Source organism: Vitis vinifera, chromosome 7, assembly GCF_030704535.1.
Source record: "Vitis vinifera cultivar Pinot Noir 40024 chromosome 7, ASM3070453v1".
NCBI classification, from domain to species: Eukaryota; Viridiplantae; Streptophyta; class Magnoliopsida; order Vitales; family Vitaceae; genus Vitis; species Vitis vinifera.
The window spans coordinates 1,866,026-1,882,768 of NC_081811.1; the positions used below are offsets into that span (position 1 = coordinate 1,866,026).

The following is a 16,743-nucleotide window of genomic DNA, read 5'->3' on the forward strand; positions in this document are numbered from 1 at the left end:
AAAACTATAAATTACTTTTCTTATTAGATTCCTTGTTTAAAAAACAAAGGGTGATATTTTATTTTAAAATTATTTCTTGACTTTGTATAAAAATAAAAGGTCGATAACATCAAATCTTCAAAAACAGATCTCAAATCTAATTTTTAAGAATTTTATTTAAAAATTATTTCTTGATTTTGTATAAAAATAAAAATTTGTTTAAAAATCTAAAATATAAAATTATTTTAAAATATATATTTGTATAATTATTTTTAAAAATAACTATAAAAAATAATTAAAAATAACTAATAAATATTTTCTAAAATCCTTTTATGTTTTATTTTTAAGAATAAAAAATAACAAATAATTTTTTTATTGTTAAACATATTTTTTTTATTTTTTTGTTTTTAAATAAATAAAAAAAAGTATTTTCAAAAAAGACGGCCAAGTAAACCCTAAATTTAAAAAAAAAAAATTAAAATTTTACTTCTTCAGACCGTTTCAACTAGCCATGTTCAATTCTCCTGTACCAAGTGTACCCTTCAATTTTAATCCCTTGCCAAATTTATCCTTTAATTTAAATAAGTGAATTGCCACGACGCTATACAAGTCTCATTTCATTCAGAAATATAGGATTAAAAGAGATAAACTAATATACACATTTGAAAAAATAATAATTTTCATATTTTAAAAATTATATAAATAACTTCATTTTGACATTATTATTTTTAAACTTTTTAGGGTTAAATGCATTTTACCCTTTCAATCCTTCCCATGGACAAAAAATTCTTGTATTAGAACCACCCTATAATAGAAAGTATTTTTAGATTTTTTTATATTTAAAATTTTTTATTTTTTAAGTATTAAAAGGATTAAAAACACTTTTTTACGCACACTTAATATGTACTTTATAATATCCTACAATCTGCTATTTTTCACTCATTTTCTATCTAAATTTCAATAACCATTACAATGTTATAATAGACGCATACTTTAATTAAATAAAATATGCTTCCACTCATCCAAAATTCCGATAAACCACTTATCCAATAATATAATATGTAACAAGACACATTGGATATAAGCATGTCCACATAGCACAAGAAAACTACTCACAAATTGACAAATTGTGCTTAAATAGCAAAGACTTTTCATTCAAATTGAAGAATTTTTTTTTTTTTCATATATGAGATATTTAGTATCATTATTTCGGGAGAGAATTGAGCAGCAACCAACCAAAAAAAAAAAAAAGGAAAGAAAGGAAGGAAGAACAGCAGACCAGCGTTTTAAAATGCATATTTAAAAAGTTACATAGAGATGAGAATCCAACTCAAAGGAGGGTATGGATCTCGGGGTGGGCCAGTTAAGAATCCATCTGAGTTGAGAAGGGCTCACATATGAGTGAGTGTGGATGGCCCCTAAGGTACTCTACTCTCCGAGCTTTCACAGAAAGCCTTGGAAGTAGTTGGCACGATTGAAGGTGTTCATACCGATATCCCAGCCCCATGTAAAGCAGCACCTTCTTTCTTTTCGAGCAGAGGAATGAGTCATGACACTACAAGTATTTGACCATACCACGACCTTCAACGCTGAGTTTTGTAGCTTGAAGCTGCTTCTTTTTGGGTGCCTTCAACTGTTGCAGCTTCTTGTTCATCTGCAATAAAATCGCAATTAAACAGTATTCAGAACTTGTCTAAGAAAAAGGACACAATAAAAACAAGTCTCCAAGTTATACACAGCATGTGAAGCAATAGAAGACAACTATTCAGATCTTTTAAGGAGTTTACGGGTCAAATAAAAACATCTATGCTCATAGTTCTTCATCCGACAGTCTCAATATCTTAATATTGAAGATGTTATCAAATCTTCACGGTGAATAGCAATAGAAGGGCAAAGAGGATATATCTTATGTTACAGCAGACCAGATAACAGAAAACCTGAAATTTTGAACTACAAAACCCCCTATTCATATCTTCTGTAGAACCACCCAAACTCGGTCTCATCTCGATATTGCTTCCATTATTTTCTTCGGAAAGTTTCACAACAAAATATCTTTTTCCAATTGCCTGGATGGCTCTCAAGCAGTTTGCTAAGCACATAGCCACAGTAGATTGATGGGCCTCCTTACTATATAAATGATGCAGATCATCATAAAATGATTTTATTGTTAAGGTAGACTAATTCAAAACAGTGGTTCCATCAATCTATGAAACCAAGAGTGGTAAATTCTCAGTCAAGTCTCTCTATGTAGCCCTTAAAGCGGGTGGTTCATCTTTGTTTCCTTCAAGCTTTATTTGGAATGTGAATGTGCAGCCCAAGATTAGCTTTTTTGCATGGGAGGCTACGTGGGGCAAAGCCTTAACCTTGGATATGGTCCAGAAAAGAGGATGGACCTTGGCAAATAGATGCTTTATGTGTCTTGAGAAAGAGGAGAACATAAACCATCTTCTTCTTCATTGTTCAATAACAAGGGCGTTATGGGATCTTCTTTTTGCTTTATTTGGGGTGTCTTGGGTTTTGCCTTCTTCAGTTAGAGAGACCCTTCTAAGTTGGAATGGTTTTTTCCTGGGCAAAAATCGCAAGAAGGCGTGGAGAGCTGCTACTCTTCACATTTTCTGGACGGTTTGGAAGGAGAGGAATAAATTGGCTTTCAAGGATGAATCGTTGTCAATTCAGAGACTGAAACACTCTTTTATTCTTACTTTCTGGGCCGAGGCTAAGTTGTTCATAAACGATTGCCCTCTAACTATAGCTAATTTTATTGATTGGTTGGGTTCTAAGTAGGTTTGTGGTATTCGGTTCTCTTTGTATTTTGGCCTTTTTGAAGGCAAGTGTATAAGTATTGTATACTTAGAGTCGCTATTTTAGCGTCTCTTTTTTAATGAAATTTATCTACTTATCAAAAAAAAAAAAAAATCGAATTTGATGACATTTTCATTTTTTTCTTTTTCTAATATAAAAAATTATAAAGAAATAACAACAGAAAATCGGAGGCTTGTCCTCTACTTTAAGGTTGAAGACGCTATACAGATGCACGGTTCATGGCACTCATGCAATAAAAAGTATTGAAATAAACAATGCCATATGGTAGCCCAGATTACTCACTGGAAGCTTTGACTATGACTCAGATGAGTCCAGAATACTTATCCATCTCCAAATCAACTAGAATTTCAACGGCTTAAAAGCATATTTTTGGCAAAACATTCTTTTATATCCTCAGATAATAGGTTTTTTTTTCCTCCTTGATGATCACAATTTAACAGAAGCAAGTGATTCAAATATATTATCGGAATATTTAGAAGGTGCAAGTAGTCCAAATCAGCGTCAGAATAAGTAATCATCTGCTTTTGATACCCAGACTTTTAACTTTTTTCTATGGAAAGAGAAGACTAACCTTCAGACGACGTTGATCCTGTACAACTTGTTTAGCACGGGCCCTAATTTCATCTGGATCAATCTTAGACTGAGGACGCACTATAAAATCTAGCGGCATTGCCTCTGGCCTTGACGCATGTAACCTAGAAGATGATTGTCCAGACTTCCTTTCCCTGCATTGTAGTCAATGAAATATATTCATTGATTGTGCATGGTTCAAATGGCTAATCAAGAGTTGAGTAGGAGGAACAAGATGGAGTATTTTATAAAAACTTACTGTGGAAGGTCAGCCAAATCAAGATCATCATCTCTAGATTCCATTCCTGCAGCTTTATTCATTGGCCTATAGAGGAAATAAAAAGATAAGACCTCAGGCAAAAGAATATTAGAAATATAAAAATAGAAACAAAGGATGGGAAAAATTGAGACAATTCACATATAAAAAAAGCTAGACAGAAAGGTAATAAGTACTTCTTTGCAGATGGCCTCCGAAAGGGAACCCTCTCATCATCAAAGTTCCTCATATCTTCAAACCTTGTGCTCTTATTAAATATGGGCCGACTCTGCATTCATAATTTTCAAAATGACATGGAAATATTATTGCCACTGAATACAAATATTTCAAAACTTGAAACCAAGAAAAAGGTCTGAAACAAACCTGATGTTAAAAAAGTAAATATAGATATTTAGGTAAAGATAACCAAACAACATTTTTCAGATACCTATTTTCAGAACTAATAAGTTCACATTAATAATAGAGCCCTTATTAGGCACAGAATATGCATGCATAAATCTGCACAGAATAAAACATCCATAAAGATCCATTCCAGTTCTGACACCCATTTACAGGGGGGTCCAATGGAGCAGACTCCATTCTCCATGACTGCATGATGAGAAGTTGGACGTCTAAAATGATGGAATTGTCAGAAAAGGGAGAGGACCCATGTTAAATCTGAGAGAGGATATCTCCAGGTATAATCCTTGAAAAAGGAGACATACATCCACCATGTAGACAAATGTCACAGCTATCTCAAATAAAATATAAAGTAGGACAGGCAAAGTGATTCCAAATACATATGGATACGGTGAGTAAAGAAACTTATTCAATTACCCATTTATCAACCAAATCCTTAGCAAGTTTTCTGTTGGCGGTAGTCTCCTCATCAGACTTTGATAAGAACATAATGACCTGCACAAAAATACAGTAAATCAGTACACCCTTGTTCCCTCAACTGCCAAGCTGCAAAAATTTGTTTCATAAGGCAAAATCAACCTTTCCAAGACCACTCTTCTTCAGCTGCTCTCTTCTATCATACTGCTCTAGATCAATAGGGAACTGCAAGGAAGAAGCCCATTTCAGGTTCTAAGTAAAGTTTTCTTCAGAAGCAAGAATTAGTTAATCATGTATATACATGTCATTAAATCAAATAAGGAGAAACCATGTATATACATCAGTTAAGATCCTTAATATTGCTGCTCGGATGTTTATATTGGGTAAGCTTCCGTCAGGAAGTGGTTCAAGCCAATTCTTCAAAAGGGTCAGTACCCCATGATCTAAGAATTCTTGCTGGAGTTGTTTCCTGCACCAAGAGTAGTTGAAATGAGAAAGAAGAAGAGACAAACACAAGATGGACCAAAAATGATGATTTGCAACTTACGTACTTTGAGAGAACCTCAGTAAGAAGAGGGAGCTTTTTGAGTTTATTAATAGCAGGTTTTGACTGTCTATTCAGTTCTGCATCTTCTTCAGCTGTAACTTCTAGCTCAGCCATGACATTCTCAACAAGCAATGCAATTTCTGCTGCACTTTTCTCATTTTTCTTCTTTTTCTTACCCATCTTGAAGAGCTGCTTAATTTCCTCATCCTCTTCACCCTCTTCCGCCTATCAAAATCAGGGAAATTAACTTTAAAATCATCCAAAAAAATAGAATTACTTTCAAAATAAAAATAGTAACTGAATAGCACAACACGTTATAAGTAACCCTCTAAATAGTAACACAAAGCTCTATCTTCAAAATTTTGAAATCAACAGCAACATTGATTCATACCAATATTCTAGACAAACACATTGCCTAGAAGAGTAAAGGCCATCAGAAAGCAGGGTTTGGATCGGATGATCTGACAACCATCTCGGGTACTACAGGAAAGGAAATGTACAAGAATTCTCATTCTAGGATTTGAATATGTCAGGGACACAAAATGGAACAAAAATTCAAAGCATTTATTTGGTTGTAGTAGGAATGGAACAAAAGAGGATTATTGTTCACATAACACCCGTTTCACTCGAACATATACTTCCCACTGCCCCTCCTAAATGTCAAATTAGTTTCTTTGATGGAAAATGCAGGCAAGATAAGTTGATCGAATTTGAATCCTAAATCATTCATTAACTAGGATTTTAATATCTGAAATTACAGCATCAACACTGCAAAAAAAAAATACTTTTTCTTCAAAATTTTAACTATCTTTGGAAGCAAAAAGAAACAAATCTTTCTTTCATTCTTGTGTTTGAATCCTAAATCACTCATTAATTAGGATTTTAATAACTAAAACTACAGCATCAAAACTGCAAAAAAGATGGTATTTCTTCAAATTTTTAACCATCTTTGGAAGCAAAAAGAAACAAATCTTTCTTTCATTCTTTTGCTTCATTTTCTCACCACTAAAACAGTGGATTAGACAACAAAAAAAAAAATAGTAACAACTGCAATATTGGGTTCTTTGGACTAAATAAAAAATTAAAACAAAAAAAAGCAGTTTTTAACATCACACTGAGCAAGTACCCTCAATGAAATCCCAAACTATGAAGGAAACCATTCAAGGAAAGAAAAAACACAGGAAGAAAGAAGAAAGGAAAGTTTTTAACATAAAACAAATATTGACCATTTTTAAACTTGAAGAGGAGAGAGAAATATCCCTCATGAGTCCCTAGAATAAAAGTTGAAGCAGAGCCACATGGATTTTGGAGTGTGGAGAAAGACATGAGATAACCCTACTAGCCCATCCATTGCAAGATCATGAAACCAACCATTCGAAATACAGGATTCCATCCATGGATTGATTTTAGCATTCAAACACCAAAATGGGTGAAAAGGAATCAATTCCCATTTTGAGCCCATATTCCACCAGCCAACCAAAATACCTTTGGCAAAAGGCAATTATTATCAACACTAATCATGAAATTGGAGTCCTCATTCTAGTCAACCAAATGTTCATTTGGCAAAAAATGATATCAAATGTAAAGTTCAAATGGGGATGACATCCTAACCTGAGGAGCATCACCAGGGGAACGTGCTTCACGGTCACTTCCATATCGGTCAGCAGGGTCAACACCAGTATCATCTATGAAGTTATCATCATCCACAGTCCTTGGACCCTCGTGATCATCCTACAGCATTCCAAAAGACAAAATAATACGAATAAAGAATCATTTCATCATTCAATGAAAACATGATTCACCATGAGCAAGCTTCAAAACAGTCTTAGTCGGGTACAACCAAACAAAGAAAGGAGTGTGGCTCTATCAATTCTGTGCATGATCAAGCATATGAAATCATACAAACCATATGGAATAAACCCTGATATAGATTTACACAGCCAGAGAGTATCAGGAACAGCCAGAAAAATATGAAAACACAAATTAGCTTCAAAATTTGGAATCAAAGTTCACTAAATTACAGAATCATATACATAGCAAAGACCAATTTTGTGGCTGCTTCCTTTTACCAGAAAAGTAATAAACCATAATTGTTGTGCACCTACAGAGAAAACAGAACAATTGGCAAATAATTAAACAAACTTCTATTACTGAAATCTCAGACTTCCTACAAATCAAACAAATCACAATTTGATTCCAAAAAGATCTCATTCACTTAAAAACCAGTATCTTTTTACACAAAGATCAAAATATCCAATAATAATCCCAATCCATTCATCTTAAGCAGATTTACCCCTAAACCCTAATTTCCAATTTCCAACTTTTCTAGATCACTAAATCAGAAAAACAATCATAATTCACTGTATTAGCATAAGCCCTAGTATGCTAAGTGACTAAATTAACATGTTTCATCCCAAAAATTTGTCCGCAATTCCCGCGATTTCAAACAGATTTAACTCTCAAACCAGGAGAAATTCCAGTAATTTGCTGAAGATTAATAATATAGTAAAGAAAGTACCTCAGAATCTCCTCCTGCAATCGTATCCCAAAGCTCCTTCACCTCTGCATCGCCATCCTGATCCTTGGACCGCCTCGACATCCCCTTCTTCAAGCCCGATTTGAACCCCTTATCTTTCTTCTCCAACCTCAATTTCTTCTCCTTCCTCTTGCTTCCACTATCAATATCCTTCCTCTTCCTCAAAAAATCATCCTCGTCGACGTCACCTTGAAACGCCGCCGGCGAGTCATCCTCGTCGATCCCGGGGTAGTGAAGGGGGCTCTCCTTCGCGCTCTTCTTTACTAGCCTCTTCCTTGGCTTGGATTTAGAGAAACCGGAGTCGTCTCCGTACACCGGCGTCGGGGACCGTTCCCGGCGGCGCCAATCGTCGTCGTTGTCATCGGGGATGTCGTCTTGGAGGAGATGACCTTGATCCTCCACTTCCCGATCGGATTGGACCTCATCGAAGTCCATCAACGGCTCCCCATCCTCATCGCGATATCTGCAACAAACAACAACAAAACCGATTCAAGCAATTAAAAAGATAAAAACCCTAATTCCGAGAAAAGAATGAAAAAAAAAAAAAAAAAACCTAAGTTAAGAGAGAAAAACTGACGGATCGTTTTCGTAACCCATTGATGGAGATGAAGAAACGTTTCAGCGATGTAATTGTAGTGCGGAAATTAGAGAGAGAACGATATGAGTTCAGATAGAAAGAAGAGAAATTGTGGAAGCTGAATTTATAGAAGAAGCCAGCCAGCCATGGAGGGGAGGGGGTAATCCTGCAATTCTGCAGTTTGTGTTTTTTATTATTTTACATTTCTTACGTTAATTTTATACAACTTGGCATTCATATTCAGCATCACTACAATGTTTATTAGTCGATTCTGGTTTATTTATAATATGCATATTCAGGATTCTGATTATAATATTGATTTTAGATTTAGAATTAAGATGAAAGATACTTAAGATTTGTTTGGAGCGCTCCCATAAATCATTTTTTATTTCTTAATAATAAATTTGAAGTATTTTAAATCTTTTGAAAAAAATAAATAAAATATATTTAATACTTATATTTATTATTAATTTTTTCTTCCTATTCTAAATTATCTTTCCATTTTTCACCGAAATAAATTAATTCTTTAAAAAAAAAAATCACATGAAACCTTTTACTTTTTGTAAAGGTAATAATGTTTTCATTTTGAAATATTTAAATCTTTTAAACTTTTATATTTAATTAAATAATAATAAATTAATAATAACACTTATTATATTATAGATAATTATTAAATAAAAAATTTCATCACTCATTTATATTATTTATTTAAATAAATTTAAATTTATTAAGAAAATAACTACATTTTTTAAAATATTAAGATTTTGATATAAAATTTATCAAAATAATAAATAAAAAAATCTATTGAGATTTTAATTCTTTTAAACATTTTAAGAACAAAATTTATTTTTCTTTTATATATATTTTTCGATTTGATTGAATAATTTGATATATTATATATTTTTATTTGATATGAAATTATTTAATTTAATTAGGTTTTATTTTATATCTTTATAAACAAAAAATAATAATAAGTTTTACAAAATATATAATGGTTTTTAAAAACAAATTAAAAATATAATTTTTAACAACATAATTTAAGTCAATGATTTTTTCATAAGAGTTTTTAAATTTAACATAAATTTTTTATTTTATTTTCTTTAAAAGAAAGTGTATAGCTCATTAATTTTTTATTTACTTTTCACTTTTTTCATTCAAAAAATGTTTTAAAAGTTATAAATTTCATTCTCTTAAAAACCACACTATTAATATAATAAATGTTATTAAAATTTATCATTAAAAGTTTAAAAACTTTTCAAAATTCTTTTAACAATTTCATTTTTCATCTTTAAAGTTTGAAATTTTTTTATCTCTTTTGTCATTCTCTATTATTTTCAAATATTTCTCTTCAACTCTTTCGAGTATGCTATCCATTTTTTTTTATTTAGACTTTTTTCATATTCCCTCATGTGCTTTGGTAAAAAAAAAAAAAAAAAAATGGATAGCATACCCGAAAAATTTGAAAAGAATAGAGAATGACAAAAGAGATAAAAAATAAAAATAATAATAATTTTTTTTTAAAAAAAATCCTTTCAAACTTTAAAGATGAAAAATGAAATAGTTACAAGAAATAAATTTTTATAACTTTGATTATATTAATAGTGTGTTTTAAAGATAATGAAATTTATAATTTTTAAGACATTTTTTAAATGAAAAGAGTGAAACATAAATAAAAAATTAATGATCGCGATACACTTTCTTTTAAAGAAAATAAAATAAAAATTTTATGTTAAATTTAAAAACTCTTATGAAAAAAATCATTAAAAAATATTTTTTAATTTATTTTTAAAACCATTATATATTTTGTAAAACTTATTATTATTTTTTGTTTGTAAAGATAAAAAATAAAAATAGATTAAATTAAAGAATTTTATATCAGAAAATAGAATCCAAATTAAATTAAATAATTTCATATAAAAAAATATAATATATCAAATTATTCAATCAAATGAAAAATATATAAAAGAAAAATAAGTTTTATTCTAAAAATATTTTAAAAAAATTAAAAGAATTAAAATCTTAATAGAAAATTTTTCATCATTTTGGAAAATTATATATCAAAATTCTAATATTTTTAAAACAATGTAGTAATTTTATTAATAAATTTAAATTTGTTTAAACAAATAATGTAAATGAGTGATGAAACTTCTTATTCAATAATACATCTAACAAAAAGAGGGTAATATTAATGCAAATAACAATTAAATATTAGTCCTCAATTTGAATGCTTAAAATATTAACCTTTAACGATTAAAAAAAGGATATTCCAAGTCATGTACGATGCAAGAAATAACGATGAAACATTATAATCTTAAATTCATTTATTACATCATATCATATTTTTAAAGGCTATATCCCAACAATTCACGACTTATTTTATCTTTGTCATGAAATCTCTTTCCCTCTCATTTCTACCACTTTACCCAACTTTTTCATTCACAGTTAATTTTGTTCTCTCTCATGAACTCCAACTAAATTTTTTGTTACCACCACTAATTTCTCTTTCATCACTAGAACTTCATTAGTATCTCTTTCACCACCACACACTTATCTAATAATGCTCTCCTTATAAGATATTCTCATGCTCACCATCATTGTAACACACATTTAAGAGAGAATTAGGAAAAGCAAAAAAGCAACTCCAGGGAACCACAGAGAGCTAAGCCATTGTTGCATTCAAGTGAAGCAAAAACACCAAGAATCAAACGAGAGTTATTTTGTGATTTATGCTCATAGATGTTGAGATTAATTGTTAGGAACAGAGCGAAGAACCGAAATTGCGAATCTCTACATGATAAACTAACATACAACATCTTTTAAGAAGCATCAAAGCAAATGCTCTTAATGGGTCCTAACCTCCACAATCAACCTCTTAGCTTGTTTTGACTGGGAGAAATAATAATTCAGAACAAATATTTTCAAAGTTACAGAGAAAATAAACTATTGTTACAGGGGATGACTGAAGTTTACAATGAAAGTGCATGGATTCATTTCATGCATGGTTTTATTTATAAACAAGAATGGAATTTTGGCCTATAGGTTACCAAAACCCTTCCTTTGACATTTTCAGAAAATGGGATAGGGTAATATTTGGAAGCTCAACAGAACCCGTTTTCTTCTTCTTTATTTTTGTCGTCTTGAATGACTCTGCGTCCTTGGACTGTGTCACTGTCACTGAGACCAAGTTATAGAACTGTCCAAACATATTTTCCAAATATTCAGATGTTAAAATAACACCCAGATATAAGTATAGATGAAGTTCTTAGCAAAAGCAGTAAAATGGTAGAGAAGCAATTTCCAATTTCATTAAGTTGCAGGATTTTCTTCTGAAAGTGCTTACAGAAAGACAATTTCCAATTTCATTTTAGTTTGGCATATTTTTATTTCAAGGTAATAGTATAGCCCCGAATCCAGGATAAAAAGTGATGCCAAATATAAATCTTATATAGGAAGAGTTACCTCACAGACCCCGTGCAGCAATAACCTGCGGAAGGGATCTTGAACATGTAGCACAAGAACATCTCCATCTCCACTGTCTTTGATGAAGGCTCGTAAACATTCCTGCAAAAAACAAATAAAGGAAATATATTTCTTAATGACCATTGTAATTGATTTAAAAAAGATAAAGAGTTAATGAGCAACAAATATATCATCTAATCAATGCATAAACTGGTTGAGATGAATATGATTAAGCTACATAACACTGAAAACACAGAGAAAATTATTAAGTTTCGATGCAACTAGAAAATCATGATCCTTAACAGAACAGAAAATGAGATCAAATCAACAGAGTGCTCATCATATTTTTACAACAGCTCCAAAAATAGTGACTCAGAGATGTCTGGGAATTTCCAGTTTCAGCCAGCTAAACTGAAACCATTCTTTTTCTTAAAAAAGGGGGGCAGGAATCAGTTTAATTCTTGCCATAAACAAAGCATTTTGGGTGGAGTACAAGCAAATTTAGTGTGCGCAAAGTTCAATTCCCAAACCATTAAAAGGAAAAACAAAGTTCAGTAAACTACATAGTGCAGGCCAGCCTAAATTTGGCATGATCTCCCGTAGATATAATGGGTTCAACTCAAGCTGAGCTTTGGCTGAATTCAACGGCATGGGTTGAGCTCATCCCAGACCAACTCTCATTTAAGGAAAAGTAAATTGTTTATAAAGTATAAATAAAACCTCTCGTGGAAGGTAAAAACCAAACAAGCAGTACAAGATCAATGAGGTGAATTGTTTCAATGAAAGCATGAGAGATAGACTTATGCAAATAATCATTCAGATATACCTCATAGCCCTCAATAACTTCTGAAAGAAAGCTACGGCGTAATGCCTCCCTTGTTCGGCAATTTACTCTATGCCATGCATTCAGTACTGCAATCTTATCAGCATCAACATGGCCTTTCCTCTTCGATGAAGGGCCTTTTAGGGCTTTAATCATTCCATCCTACAAACATGAATAAAGACTGCCAGAGTTGAAGTGTTTTGCCCCATTACAGGCCAAAATGGGCCAAGCAACATAAAAGTTGCATGTGTATGCGTATGTGAACCCCGATGACCAAAATAACCAGTTCAAATGAGCAGCATCTCGATACATATATGCATGTGGTGTGTATACGTGTGTCTTTTGGAGAACCTTGCTATATCATTTGTCAACAAAACTATCGTACTCCCTGTGTTGTAGCAGATGACACTATAACGATTATTCAAGAAATTCCAAAGTCTAACAAAAATCTGTAACAAGTCATCTTCCATTTTCATGAAAAACTCAATAATGATTCTTTCTGGTACACAAACCAGCCCATCAACTGCAGGGCATAATGCATTGAATAATACCAAATTCAAGCCATAAAAGCATGCTAAGTAGGTTCAAAGTTGCACATGTGAAGAAAGAAACCAGCCTAAAGATATGGCAGCAGCACAAAGAACAAGCAGAAAAGTTACCATAAACATAGTTGTTTATATAGTGAAAAATTAAATTAAAAAAATAATGCATACATGAACATAATTGGGAGGATGGAGTATAGAATAATATATTAACTAATTTCATAAAATATAGTAGGATTTAAATATTTTAAGCTGTCATACCATATGGAAAATGTATAGAGTTTTGAAAAGTTCAATTTAGCAAACTATGAGTTTAATATATGGCCATAAAATCAAAATTCAGATGATCACATACTTCTCTTCTAATGAACACTCATGTTTCAAAGAAAAAGTGGTGTATACATGACCAAAACCAGCCAAAATAACACCAAAGGTTGTAAAACAAAGAAAGATCAGAAGAGTCAGCCACTTTGGTGCACCCTTTTTCACTGACACTGTTAATACTACTTTTGTTTGCCTATCAAGAAAAAGAAAAGAGTCAGCAAGTCAGCAACAAACATTAAATTTGGATTATTACCCATGTTTCGTAGAAAAGCACACTTTGAAAATCATTTAGTACCCCAAAAATATCAGGGACACACTTAGAAAATATACACACGCTAATGTGTGTGCACGCATGGCTTGGTATTATGTTGTGTCAAAGTCTCTGAGCATATATCCCAAAAAAATGGTAAACTCAGGGGGAACATGCTTTGATAAATATGAGAAGCATGAAACCTGTTTATCCATGTCTATATTCCTAAACTTGTCCCACTCTCCCACATTTGTCATGCAAAATGGTGACAGCGGCACATCATCACCTGTAAAATGAACTCCAGATCAATGATTAAAAAAAAACATGCTAAAGGCAGTATTTATTTTTCTTAATAAGAAAAATGTCCAAGTACAGGACAAATATCAGTCTTGTTCCTAATCAAAAGCAAATGAAATACCATGAGTTCAAACCATATAAGACAATTTTGAAAATTCTCAAAATCCCAAAAAAAATGACAAAATTTTAAAACTCCTAAAATGTGTTTGGCGAGTTCTTTGCAATCTCACAAAAGCATGTAAGTGAACAAAAGTCAGAACAGAACATTCCTAAGCTATTGCTTGAGCACTCAATGCTGCAATCATAAACATGGAGAAATAGAAGATTGTGTGGCAACTAAAAAGGACGTCAATTTATCTTTGGTTGCTTCATAGACCATTGTCTATTAATCTTTCTGAAGAGTAAATATTATGCCAGCAGAATTACATATCTAATTATTTTTCCAGTAACAGAGGATATTTTGGTGGCATATTAATAACATGGTTAGAATATTTGCAACCTAAACCATAGATAATTATAAAGACAATAAATTTTTGCAATTGCATATTACTGTTTATGAAAGAAATATTAGCAATTTCATGTATGATAAATAATGATAATACAGTGTTTTAGTATATACACTACCCCAAGGAGGTGGAGCAAATAAGCCCCTAATTTCATCCCCATTCAAGCGAGGAACAAGTTCCATCAACAGACGATCATTCAGCCATCTGCGAGACCGTCGGTTGCTAACCTGCAACAAGTCAAAAGGTCAGGTGCAGCATAATTTGCAAATTTGATGTGTATCCCGAGTACGATTTTGTTTTTCCTTTAATGACCCCAAATAAAAAAATTCACGGTCGAATTAGTATCATATCTTTTACACATGCCCAATACTGATGATCATCAAAATAGTATTCTCTAAAACATAAACAGCACCTAAAACTTGCATACTACTTGTTGAAAAATTTATGGATCATTTGTGAATATCCCGATCAATTTTCCCATACAAAGCATCGTTTTATGCTCAAACCAGTAAGTAATGGTTAAAACTTCTACCCAAAACCTGCAGACTTCTCACTGTAGCCTTTACACATACCCTATATGGCTCATGTTTTCCTTACAAGATGCATATGTTCTGAACAGTACCAATTAGCAAATCAGTAAAACAACTACATTTTCTGATTAATTGCCCACTGATTAGTTAATTCCAAATCCAAAAGTGAAAAATGGAAGCTATTTAACATCGAATGTTCTCGCAATCAGAAAGTACTAGTTATAACAATACACAAGTCAAAACCCAAAAGAAAGCATAAGAATTAGTCTAATTGTATAAATCAAGTCCAAATTTCAGTAAAAGATTATGCAAAATAAGGGGAGACCCAGAAAAATTACCTTTCCAGCCAAGTTCTCAAGGAACTCAATCTTTTTCTCAATCGACAACCCACAAGATTTCTCATTCTCTCCTGCTAAATAAAACGACACAAACAGAAAATCAATCAATTTCTCTTAACAATAACAAAGGTAGAGTAACAGGAAATCAAATTCAGATGAAATGGCGATCTGGGTATCCAATTCTTGTCCCGAAAATGAAACTCAGATCAAGAAAATGCGAGGAAATCCCGAGTCATCAAGAAAGGGGGCAAAAAGGAGAGGTGGTAGATTGTGAAAATGAAACCTTTGGAAGGGTCTTGTAGAGGAGATGAGAGAAGAATGTCTTGTGCTCTCTGAAGAACCTCGCCGGTGGGCCGCGTGGCCATGATTGAATCTTGAGCAGATGGGTTCGACGAGTATGGATTCAGAGACACACAGCCTCGACTCCACAAATGTTTGCACGACCAAAAGGCCAGCCAAACGCGGCCTTCAGCGTTATATTGCCCCATCAAAACACAAGTTTCCCTATTCTTTTTGTATATTTAATTTAAGTTAATTACTTGACAATATCTACAATACTTTTATAATAACATCGGACAAAAATGTTCATTTTCCAATATCCACATGATGCGAATATCCCTTTGGCATATACATGGGAGATCAATTATTTTATCTTCCACGTGGAGGGATACTCAAATTTTCTTGGAGAAGAGGGGTGTACAAATGTCGTGACATTTCGATAAAGGAATCCAATGAGTTTGTAACAGAGATATAAGACATAAATAAACCAACAATCATAATTATATCGAAAATATTAGGAGGAAAACTTGAATGTATTTTTCGAACTAAAACAAAAATAAAACAATTGAAATCATAAAATTATGTATTAATTTAATTAGTATAATTCGCTTTTTAGTAATTTTTTTATATTATCGATCTTAATTTATTCTACCCCATTTAAAATTTACATATCTTGTGTTACGAGTTTAGTCGTAATATCGAACTGTAACTTTTTTTCTTTCTTCTTTTTTTATATTAAAAGACATTATATATTGATTCTATTTGAATCTCGCTTTTATTTTATTGGTTTGAATTTGTTGTGGTAATTTCATCTGATTTTATAAATTTGTACTATAATTTCAAATGTTTATATCATTATTTAATTATTGAAATTTTAACATGTTCAAATGAATATCGATACCATCATTCTAATACGAGGCTATTTGGAGAAATATATCTCTGTTATCTAGTAGTTTAAGACAATTATTTTTGGGGATTCAACTAAAATGGGTTATTTCAAATAAGTAATACAAAAATGCTATAAATCCATTATGAATATATTTTTATTAGTTCAAATCGATAGTTGGTAAATCTCGTAAAATGCTATAATCAATTTGTTGTTTGGAAACATTGAATATAGAGGAATAATGAAAGTTGAATTTTTTCATATATGTCTATTTTTATTTATTTGTTCAACTTCATACAAATATCAATATTTTGAGAATAAAAAATCTATAACAATTAAATTAATATATAAAATAGATTAAAAATAATAAATTAATATAACAAA

The 16,743-nt window shown here is 31.7% G+C and overlaps 2 protein-coding genes across 3 annotated transcripts; both read right to left on the minus strand.

Moving 5' to 3' along the window:
- Nucleotides 1-1,098: 1,098 nt before the first annotated feature.
- LOC100249381 (protein IWS1 homolog 1) lies at nucleotides 1,099-8,512 on the minus strand. The gene is made up of 11 exons (XM_002276847.5): nucleotides 8,126-8,512; nucleotides 7,531-8,011; nucleotides 6,624-6,743; nucleotides 5,017-5,237; nucleotides 4,805-4,934; nucleotides 4,628-4,690; nucleotides 4,466-4,543; nucleotides 3,826-3,917; nucleotides 3,632-3,697; nucleotides 3,374-3,527; nucleotides 1,099-1,633 (listed from the first exon to the last, which is right to left on the minus strand). The coding sequence occupies exons 1-11, from the start codon at nucleotides 8,143-8,145 to the stop codon at nucleotides 1,535-1,537; spliced, it is 1,524 nt and encodes a 507-aa protein (XP_002276883.2). The 5' UTR covers nucleotides 8,146-8,512; the 3' UTR covers nucleotides 1,099-1,534.
- Nucleotides 8,513-10,893: 2,381 nt separating this feature from the next.
- On the minus strand, nucleotides 10,894-15,786 carry LOC100254487 (uncharacterized). Of its 2 annotated transcripts, none has more exons than XM_010653841.3 (7): nucleotides 15,478-15,786; nucleotides 15,195-15,265; nucleotides 14,445-14,553; nucleotides 13,727-13,809; nucleotides 12,411-12,569; nucleotides 11,585-11,686; nucleotides 10,894-11,318 (listed from the first exon to the last, which is right to left on the minus strand). In XM_010653841.3, the coding sequence occupies exons 1-7, from the start codon at nucleotides 15,680-15,682 to the stop codon at nucleotides 11,166-11,168; spliced, it is 882 nt and encodes a 293-aa protein (XP_010652143.1). In that variant the 5' UTR covers nucleotides 15,683-15,786; the 3' UTR covers nucleotides 10,894-11,165. The 2 variants fall into 2 exon arrangements, with proteins under 2 accessions (XP_010652143.1, XP_010652141.1); XM_010653839.3 differs by having other exon boundaries at nucleotides 15,195-15,268; nucleotides 15,478-15,713.
- Between the last annotated feature and the right edge of the window lie 957 nt (nucleotides 15,787-16,743).

Excerpts from the sequence above, each read along its gene's own strand:
- LOC100249381 (XM_002276847.5), bottom strand. The coding sequence starts at position 8,145 with ATGGGTTACGAAAACGATCC. Across the intron at positions 5,238-6,623 it reads CCCCTGGTGATGCTCCTCAG|GCGGAAGAGGGTGAAGAGGA; the intron begins GTTAGGATGTCA and ends TGATTTTGATAG. Across the intron at positions 3,698-3,825 it reads CGGAGGCCATCTGCAAAGAA|GCCAATGAATAAAGCTGCAG; the intron begins GTACTTATTACC and ends TTTCCTCTATAG.
- LOC100254487 (XM_010653839.3), bottom strand. The coding sequence starts at position 15,682 with ATGGGGCAATATAACGCTGAAGGCCGCGTTTGGCTGGCCTTTTGGTCG. Across the intron at positions 15,269-15,477 it reads TCTACAAGACCCTTCCAAAG|CAGGAGAGAATGAGAAATCT; the intron begins GTTTCATTTTCA and ends CGTTTTATTTAG. Across the intron at positions 11,687-12,410 it reads AAGTTATTGAGGGCTATGAG|GAATGTTTACGAGCCTTCAT; the intron begins GTATATCTGAAT and ends TGTTTTTTGCAG.